We start from the raw sequence: 9,696 nt of genomic DNA on the forward strand, positions 1-9,696 counted from the left end.
TTACCATGTGGGTCCCAGGGATTGAATGCTCGGTAGCACATCATCTCACTGGTCCATCTACTAATTTTGGGACAGCATTCACTCTGTAGCTCAGGCTAGCCTTGAATCCATGTGATCGATCCTTTTGCTCTGCCTCAGTTTCTGGAGTGCTGGAACTTACTGATGTGAGCCACCATGTTCAGTTTAGTTTTCTAAATGTTCACAATTTCATCACACACACACAGTGCTTTGATTCCCACTCACTACCTCGACTATTCATCCTATAAGTCTTATGGCACTTTTGTTCCACACCATTTTATTTTTCTGGGTTACTGTGCAATTCCTGAATCTGTTCTAGGCTCCGTTTCCTACTTCCTAAGAATTTATGTCCAAATTTCCAAACTGTATAACTAACACCCTGTGGAAAAACACCAAGGACCTTCAACTCCAATATGCTAAATTTGAACTCATTTTTAAGGAGTCTTAAGCCTTTTCCGGACTCACTGTATCCCGGCGCATGCTTTCATCATCTCTCACCCGGGTTACTGCCCACTTATTTAAAAACAGTTACTCCATTTCCTCAAGTAAGCATCCTCCACATACTTTAACTCTGACGTTTGTCCCAAAAACACTCAACTAACAGCTGTTTGAAAAATCCACCATTCACGGTGTAATAAACATCCTTTGAATTCCAAAGTCAGGCCCTAGATTCCTCCAGGATAACTGGCCATCTCTCCTCGCCTACAGCCTTGCCAGCCTAGGCAAGTCCTTGCACAGGTTAGTGAACCCAGCAGTCTTTACTGAAGGTCCAGCGCAGCTGAGTGACGTCACGTCCGACATCCGACGGTGTCTTCCGACGTCGCTCTGAGGGAGGTTGACAAACAGGGTTTCAGCCTTTAAGCTAGAGTTCGTAACTGCCGTTGACCTCCTCCTTTGCGAAGGCCCAGAGCACCAGGTCAGAGCTCTGAGTCTGGGTCTGAATTCAGCCGCAGGGCCCGGCCCAGGGTGGAACCCTGTGTGAGGGGAGCGCGGGCGCTGCCCGGACCCAGACCCAAGCGCAGAAGCGGCCCTCTAACACTCCGCAGCGGCGTTTCCTCCGGAGCTCTCGCGAGAGGAGCCGGGGAAAGATGGCTGCGCCGGGTCTTTCCAAGTGAGGAGGCGGCGGCGGCGGCGCCGGGCGTCGTGCGGTCGTGGTCTCTTGAGCTGCGGCTTTCCTCGTCCGAGACGAGGGCCGCCGCCTCCGGGAGATGCGCGTGTCGCGGACCCGCGGTCGCCCCGGGAGTTCATGCTGCGTGCTAGGCTCGCGGCCGCCGCTCTAATCGCCCGGCGCCGCCGCCGCGCCGGCTCGGCCCGCGGTGAGCCTCCCGGAGCCTGTCCCGCGCGCCGCGGCGGCTATGACCGGGGAGAAGATCCGCTCCCTGCGGAGGGACCACAAGCCCAGCAAAGAGGACGGGGACGTGCTGGAGCCCTGCGAGGAGGAGGCGACGGCCGCGCTCGGCGGCGCCTTCACCGGGGGCAGAAGCGGACCGGGCGGCAGCGGCAAGGGCGGCAAGGCCTGCCATAAGATCTTCAGCCACCACCACCGGCTGCAGCTGAAGGCGCCCGCCGCGCCGGGCCCCGGCGTTCCGGCCCCGCCGCAGCACAACGCAGTGACTGCCACCTGCCCGGCCCCGGCCTGCCTGGGCGGCAGCAACCCCGCTTTGGTCGCTGACGGAGGCGGCTGCCCCTCGCTCTACCCGGTCCACGAGTGCGTCTTTAAGGGGGACGTGAGGAGACTGTCCTCACTCATCCGCACGCACAATATCGGACAGAAAGATAATCATGGTGAGCTTTGCCTAATTTCCGTCCCCTCGGGGGTGGGGTGGGGGTGACCGTTGGCCTCCGGGTTCCCGGTCCCTTCTCCCGCACCGTGTTTTCCTCTGGCGGAAAACCCGGAGTCTTCAGGTGCAGCGAGCGTGCCAGGGGTCAGGGTGCAGAAAGGATGTTTTCTTCTTGTCCACCTGAGCATTTCGGGACAGGTTGCATTTTCTCTGCGGCAGTCTTTGCGAGTGCCAAAAGGTCGGGCTATCTCACATCCAGGCAGATCCTTTGGGTTTTAGGGAACGTTTCCTTTTTCCCTCCCTCCCTTCTTGCGGGTCTTCACCACCCAGGTACAGAACCCAAAGCGCAGATAGATGTGAGTTTTTATCTGTCACTGACCTCGTGCTGTAAACACTGGTTTTTGAAAGCCAAACAGAAATGTGTCCGCATTTAATTTCCCAAAGCAATTGAAGAGACTTTTGTTTTTGTTGCTTTTTCCACACCAGGACCATTTTTCATCTTGATTGAGACTAAAGACATACTGTGGTTTTCATTATAAAGTTTTAGCCACATGTACTGGCTGGTTTTATGTGTCAACTTGACACAGGCTGGAGTTATCACAGAGAAATGAGCTTCAGTTGGGGAAATGCCTCCACAAGATCCAGCTGTGTGGCATTTTCTCAATTAGTGATCAAGGGGTAAAGGCCCCTTGGGTGGGACCATCCCTGGGCTGGTAGTCTTGGGTTCTATAAGAGAGTAGGCTGAGCAAGCCAGGGGAAGCAAGCCAATAAAGAACATCACTCCAAGGCCTCTGCATCAGCTCCTGCTTTCTGACCTGCTTTGAGTTCCAGTCCTGACTTCCTTGGTGATGAACAGCAGTATGGAAGTGCAAGCTGAATAAACCCTTTCCTCCCCAACTTCTTCTGGGTCATGATGTTTGTGCAGGAATAGAAACCCTGACTAAGACAGCCACATATTTGAGAAAGCATGGTATATTTGGTAGTGAACGGTATCAGTATCTACTTTTGGCCGCATCTTGTCTGGTAATTCCCCCCCCCCCCCTTTAAAGCAACAATTTTTTTTTGTTTTTGTTTTGTTTTAAATTGTTGTGTGTCTTTTTTAAAAAATATTTATTTATTTATTATATGTAAGTACACTGTACCTGTCTTCAGACACTCTAGAAGAGGGAGTCAGAACTCGTTAAGGATGGTTATGAGCCACCATGTGGTTGCTGGGATTTGAACTCAGGACCTTCGGAAGAGCAGTCGGGTGCTCTTACCCACTGAGCCATCTCCCCAGCCCCTGTTTTTGTTTTCTTTTAAAGACTTATTTGCACCCCCCCCCCCGTGGTGCTGTGGATTGTATCAAAGGTCTTGTGAAATAGTAATTGTTGAAAATATTTTTCAATGTTTTATTAACAGGCAAATATTGTTGGCAGCTGTTTTTAACCTGACCATTCATTCTACATTAATTAGGTAAACTGCTCAAGATGGTATTGTACATTTGTGCACAAAATGGTTTTGCACATTAATGCAATACCACCTGTGAAAATAAGCTTCCTGAATTTCATTGGTTTTTAGATTTTTTTTTTTTATCTAAAATTAGAACAAAAGTAGAAAACAAAAAAAATGAATAATTTTGGTTCAGTTTTGTCTTTGTCTTCTGAATTTGTAAGACCAGTCTGGCCTCGAACTCAGAAATCTGCCTGCCTCTACCTCCCAAGTGCTGGGATTAAAGGTGTGCAGCACCACCGCTTGGCCTTTTAGTTTATTTTACTCTGCTGTTGTAACAAGCACATTTGACTGCTACCGAGAATTAGATCCTGACTAAACAGTTGAATCGTAGCCCTCGTGTATTGGTTAGTAGGATGTTATTTAGACATGGTCTAGTGGTAGCTGTGTTTTATCTTTGCCTTTAGAACTTAGTTACATGCCTTAAAGTCTCTTTGAAAATGGTCAAAACATCCCCTTTGTAAGTTAATGCTCTTTAAGAGATAAGTGGATGTCATAGGAACTTCTGAAATTTTGGAATTACTGGTTGTTGAGTTTCTAGTTATGTATTTATCATTTTTAAAAACTAAATACTTTTCAGAATAATTAGAATTCTACATATCCTTAAAGGATACTCCTGACTTTTACCCACCAAAATTCACCTTTTTTTGTATTTCATTTAGCTGCCTTTATATCACTTATGATCAAAGCAGCTATGGGCTCTTTTGCCTGTAAAAAGTGCAACCATGCCTCTTTTTGGCACACTCAAGGAAGAGGCACTGCTGTGCTCTTCTGTAGTTTCATAAGGTCCCCGTTAAACTCTTAAGATCAGTAATTTTTTTAACCAAATTTATTTCTGCATGCCTGTATGTGAAGATCCAAAGACAACTTGTGGAGCATTAAGTCTCTCCTTCATTGTGTAGGTCCCAGGATTGAATTGAACCCAGGTTGTCTGTTGTTCCCATTACTGCAGGTTAAGCTATTAAAACTTTTTCTTTTAGATTTATTTTTATTTTATGTGCCTTTCTTTGTTTCTACAACTCTGGGATTTCAAGCATGTGCTACCACATCCAACTTCTTTTTGAAAATTATTTTTTTATGTGCATTGGTGTTCTGCCTTCATGTCTGTGTGAGGATGTCAGATCTTGGAGTTACAAACAATTGTGGGCTGCCATGTGGGTGCTGGGAATTGAACCTGGGTCTTCTGGAAGTTTCATCAGTGCTGTTAGTACTCTCAACTGATGAGCGATCTCTCCAGCCCCCATACCCAACTTTCATATTAAGGACTCAAACTCAGGTCCTCAAGGTTGTTTAGCAGTTATTTTACCAGTTGAATCCAGCCCTATAGTTTTACTCTTTAAATGGATTTTGTCACATGATTTTCTTTAAGATTTACTTATTATATGTAAGTACACTGTAGTTGTCTTCAGACACTCCAGAAAAGAGCATTAGATTTCATTACGGATGGTTGTGAGCCACCATGTGGTTGCTGGGATTTGAACTCTCGACCTTTGGAAGAGCAGTCAGCACTCTTAACCACTGAGTCATCTTGCCAGCCCTCAAATGATTTTCTTAAAAGGCTCTTACTGAGTTTCTATCAAAAAATTGTCCAGAGGGGCACAGACCTTTGCTAAGGTTGCATATGCAATAGAAACCATGAGGCTAGAATTAGAAATAATGACCAGAAGGTGGTGGCCCATGACTTTGAATTCAGCATTATTGGAGGCAGAGCAGGAGGATCTCAGCTGGAGGCCAGTTTGGTCTTCAGATTTTGTTCCATGGTGGACAGATCTACACAGAGAAACCATGTCTGAAAACCAACCAGACAGACAGACAAACGAACAAAAAAGGGAAAAAGGAGAAAACAAAAGAAATAGAAATAATGCCTAGAATCCCTAAGCTCATATCAACCTTTTACTGACTATGGGCTGGTGGGAAGTGGCCACTGCATTGCAGGAAAGTCATTTCTAACGTTTGTTTTATTTTGCAGTAGAGTCCTTTTGTGCATGTTTTCCACTCAGTATTTCTAGTAGAAGTTTGTAGCCCCCATTTATTTTTCTCAGCTATTAGGAGCCTTGTGGAAAGATTCTGACACTAGGTAGCTTTCAGTTTCTGCAGAACTTTTGCATGATTGTAAATTTCTTTGTGGAATAACATGAATAAGTGCACTGGGTCATTTATTCACACCATAGCCTTTTAAAATCTTTGCAGTAGCCGTCATGTGCTCCTCATTTTCCAGTTAGTGCTGTCTTCTGTAGCCATTTGTCATATGTCCTCTGTGAAATGTTTTAGATGATGCCTTAGGGTTTCCATTGCTGTGAAGAGACACTGACCAAGGCAGCTCTTATAGAGTACAACATTAAATTGGGGCTGGTTTACAGGTTCAGGGGTACATTATCATCAAGGTGGGGTCATGGCAGCTTCCTGGCAGGCAAGGTTCAGGAGTTGCTGAAGTTCCACTCTTCCGCACTGGCACTGGTAGAAACATCAAAGCCCATCCCCACAGTGACAAACTTCCTCCAACAAGGCCACACCTCTACTACTACCTAAGGCCAAGTATATTCAAACAGCCACATGTTGTTTTTAAAACATAGTAAATACTCAGTGATTTAAATAAGTAGATGAAAACCCAAAGAGACTTTCTGTCCATGGAATCTTAGTCTGTTCATCTTCCCTGTTGAGGATGGCACCCCTGCTCTGATCTTTTCTGGAACTGCGGTGGCTAGTCAGGCAGGGGTAGCCTTGCCTACCCCTTCATAGTCCAAGACCAAAGCAGGGCTGGAGAAGTGGCACCAGGGTTCAGAAGATTTGCTGCTCTTCCAGAGGACCCAGTGCAATTTCCACCTTCCATGTTTGGCTACTCACAGCCCCTTGCAGCTTTTGTTGCCAGGGGATCCATGTAGCCTCCAGGCACCTAAACACATATGGTAAACATAAACACACACACACACACACACACACACACACACACGCTCATAAATGACAAAAGTCAACTGTATTTTCAAAAAACCGAAAGGTTAAGAAAAAGATTTTTATTCATTAATTCATCATTCATTCATTTATTTATTTTATTTGAGATAGACCTGTACTATGTAGCCTTGGCAGTCCTTGAATTCGAGACACACCTGCCTCTCAAGTGCTGGAATTTATGTCAATATACCTGTCCAGTTTTTATTTCTTTTAGTTATGTGTCTGAGTATTTGTCTTGTCTATTTATATGTGGGTATGTACATGTTGAGTGCAGGTACCTATAGAGGCCACAGGTATCATTTCCCCTGGAACTTGAATTACATTTGGTTGCGAGCAGCCTGGTGTAGGTGTTAGGAACCAAACTTGTGTTTTCTGGAAGAACAGCAAGTGCTCTTAACCACTAAGCCGTCTCTCTAGCCCAGATAAAATCTTTTTAATATTGTGTTTTCGAAAAGCAAGTGATCTGCTGTTACCCTGCCTTAACCCTTCTCGAGTTTATGTTTGTGACCCTGTCACCTATCCCTGTCTGGGCTCTATCCTAAAGCTTGAGAATTTCCTGCCTCAGCTTCCCAAAACCAGTTTGCAGTTTTCAGACACAGGGCTCTGTAGTTAATGTATTATGTGCTGCAGTCTTTCCCCTTGATTTATTTGTAGAGCCTGTTGACTTCTTGTCTGGTTACTATTTAACTTCATTGTTCATTAGCTTCTTCAGTTTGGACTGATCTTTGGTAAACTTTTTGCTACATAATGCTTTTTTCTTGATAAAATGTTGAAATATAGCCTCTATGTTCAGAAGAACTGTATACTGGGCTTATGAATAGAAGTTAAATATGACAAAATAACTCCATCTCCTGTTCAAGTGTGCCAAATGATTCTGGGTGGATTATTTAATAGTAGTTTTTGGAGAACGGGAGAGAATTATACCACATGAGAAGTGCACAAAATATTACTATACCTTTATTATTATATCTTCAATTATGTTTTTCTTTTTCCTTTTTTTCTGTTTCAAGACAGGATTTCTCTGTGTAGCCTTGGATGTCCTAGAACTAGCTCTGTAGGCCAAGCTAACCTCAAACTCAGGTCTGTCTGCTTCTGCTTCTCTAGTGCTGGGATTAAAGGTGTGGGGCATCACTGTCCAGCCAAATAAGTTTTTTTTTCTCCTTTAATATAAAATTAAAGATCGAGGCACCAAAGAGATGCCTTAATAGTTAAGAACACTTGATGCTCTTGCAGAGGACTGCAGTTTGGTTCCCAGCATCAATGTTGGTAGCTTATAGCTGCCTGCAACTCTGGCTTTAAGGGATCTGACACCCTTTTTTTGGGCCTCTGGGCACACATGTCTGCATGCATAGATACATACACATATAAATAAATAATGTAAATTTTAAAAGAAAGGATGGAGTCTAGCCTTTACATTGAGTGTCAAGGTTTATTTGAGTCACATTTGCTCTGAGGTAGTTTGGACAGTTTGTGTTTATGATGAACATTAGTGATTTTACTATTTAGTACTTAAGAATTGAAAATGGTAAATATACATTAAAAACTTGGTTTGGATCATAAATCCTGCTTGGTAAACATGTAGTTTTGTTTTTTCCTTAAGTTAAACATCCTTAAGTTAATCAGATCTTCCTGAATGTTAGAAGCTTTGAGGTGTCTGACAGTGCTGAGATTGCTGGATGTGTGAAGTCCTTCAGAGCTGTGAAAAGTTGCTGGTGTTTTTGGAGATTTGGTTATTTCTGCTTTTGGTTCTGTTGGCTGGTGTGCCACCAGCTGTCAGTTCTGTGGGTTGCAATAGCTGCTTTGTTGTTGAGGATTTAATTTGATTGTGTATTAATACTGCCTATCAGTAGAACAGAGGGCAAGATTACTTGACTCCTGGATTTGCTACACTTTGGCAATGCCCCTCTGTGTATCTTTTGGTTGGTTTTCAAGGATAGTTCAGAGGAATCGTTCTTGTTCTAGAGTGAAATATTTTTGAGAGTTAAAACAGATTTGAAACTGCTCTCTTGGTTCTTAATAGTTTCCAGTTTTTTTGTTTTTGTTTTTTCCCCCACTAAGTTCGTTGATCTATTCATTCAGCAGATAAACATGGAGCTTCTAATATGTGGTAGTGTTTTTCGTGCTGGAGATGCGCAGGTGAACAGATTAGCATAATTCCTGTTCTTGTGTTGCATGCTAGGTGAAGCACCAGAGAGTAGACAACCAGTGAATTGAATGCAAAGTTACTGCCATTATGGGTTGGGATAACCACTGTTTGATGAAGTGAGCAGAAAATGTAAATGCACCTGGAGTTTAGAGACTTGAGAGGCAGTAAGTGTGCTGTAGACTCTGTGAGGGCTTCTTTATGCACCAACATGGAGTGCAATCAGGAGTTTTCAGCTGAGGTCTGACTGTGGTTGCAAAGCTCATCTGCTCCATTAAGCAGTAGGTGTCCACAGATGTCTGCACACAGGATTGTGGAACAGCTGTTAGAGTAAATAGCTGTTACTAAAAGTGAGGGGTGAAGTGGATGTAGGGTGTTCTGTGTAGTAGCATTTTTGAGAGAAAATTTCTCCCTCCTTGTCTGGATGGAGCTTAGATGTGTCAGAACGACTTGGAGCTTTACTGGATCTGGTATGTGTAATTTTTTGCTTTGCTTAATGGGTGTGTAGGTCAAAACTGCCTCATAACACAAGTCACTACTTGCCTTCTCTGTGCTTGCCTGTGCACTGAGCACAGAAACCCTGCTGAATGCTTGCCTCTGGGGTGTTCTTGATGCCATGCAGGCACTATGTACAGTGCTCTTCTGTATGTGAGGGCAATAAGGAAAAAAAACATTTCTGAAGGTAGCTACTGGTGAACTAACTACATACTATTTTTCCACAGAACAACATTTTTTCTTGGGGGAGGGCATGCAGTGTATAGACAAATTAGATATTTGGCAGGTTTTTCTCTGGAAAGAAAATGGGACAAGCTTGATCCCATATGGCACAAAACTGTATTTCCTGCCGATTAAAGGAACAAGGTTTGCTATCAATTAAAAGGATAAGGCTTGGGCTGGAGAGATTGCTCAGCGGTTAAGAGCACTGACTGCTCTTCTGGAAGTCCTGAGGTCAAGTCCCAGCAACCACATGGTGGTTCACAACCATCTATAATGTGATCAGATGCCCTCTTCCGGTATGTCTGAAGACAGCAACAATGTACTCACATAAAATAAATAAATAAATCTTAAAAAAAAAAAAAAAGAATAAGACTTAGCTGAGCTGTGGTGGCCCATGCTTTTATTTCACCAGAGGCAGGTAGATCTCTGTAAGTTAAGGCCAGCCTGGTTTACAGATCAAGTTCCATTATAGGCAGGTCTACACAGAGAGATCAAGTCTCAAAAACAAAAAAACCAACCAACTGAACAAAAGGCAAGTTGGAATTTTGACAATTCTGTCATTTTAAGCTTACCAGGTTCTACTTCTTTTTTTTTTTT

General features: G+C 43.9%; 1 protein-coding gene across 1 annotated transcript in view; it reads left to right on the forward strand.

Annotated features, from left to right (window-relative positions):
- The first annotated feature begins 823 nt into the window (after positions 1-823).
- The window catches only part of Ankrd13c (ankyrin repeat domain 13C), a 60,034-nt gene continuing 51,161 nt past the window's right edge, over positions 824-9,696 (forward strand). Inside the window, exon 1 of the mRNA XM_021158979.2 lies at positions 824-1,803. Within this exon, the coding sequence (XP_021014638.1) occupies positions 1,374-1,803 (430 nt within the window). The 5' untranslated portion in view covers positions 824-1,373. The remainder of the gene's footprint in view (positions 1,804-9,696) is intronic.

Source organism: Mus caroli, chromosome 3 (genome assembly GCF_900094665.2).
Source record: "Mus caroli chromosome 3, CAROLI_EIJ_v1.1, whole genome shotgun sequence".
In the NCBI taxonomy this organism is placed as follows: domain Eukaryota; kingdom Metazoa; phylum Chordata; class Mammalia; order Rodentia; family Muridae; genus Mus; species Mus caroli.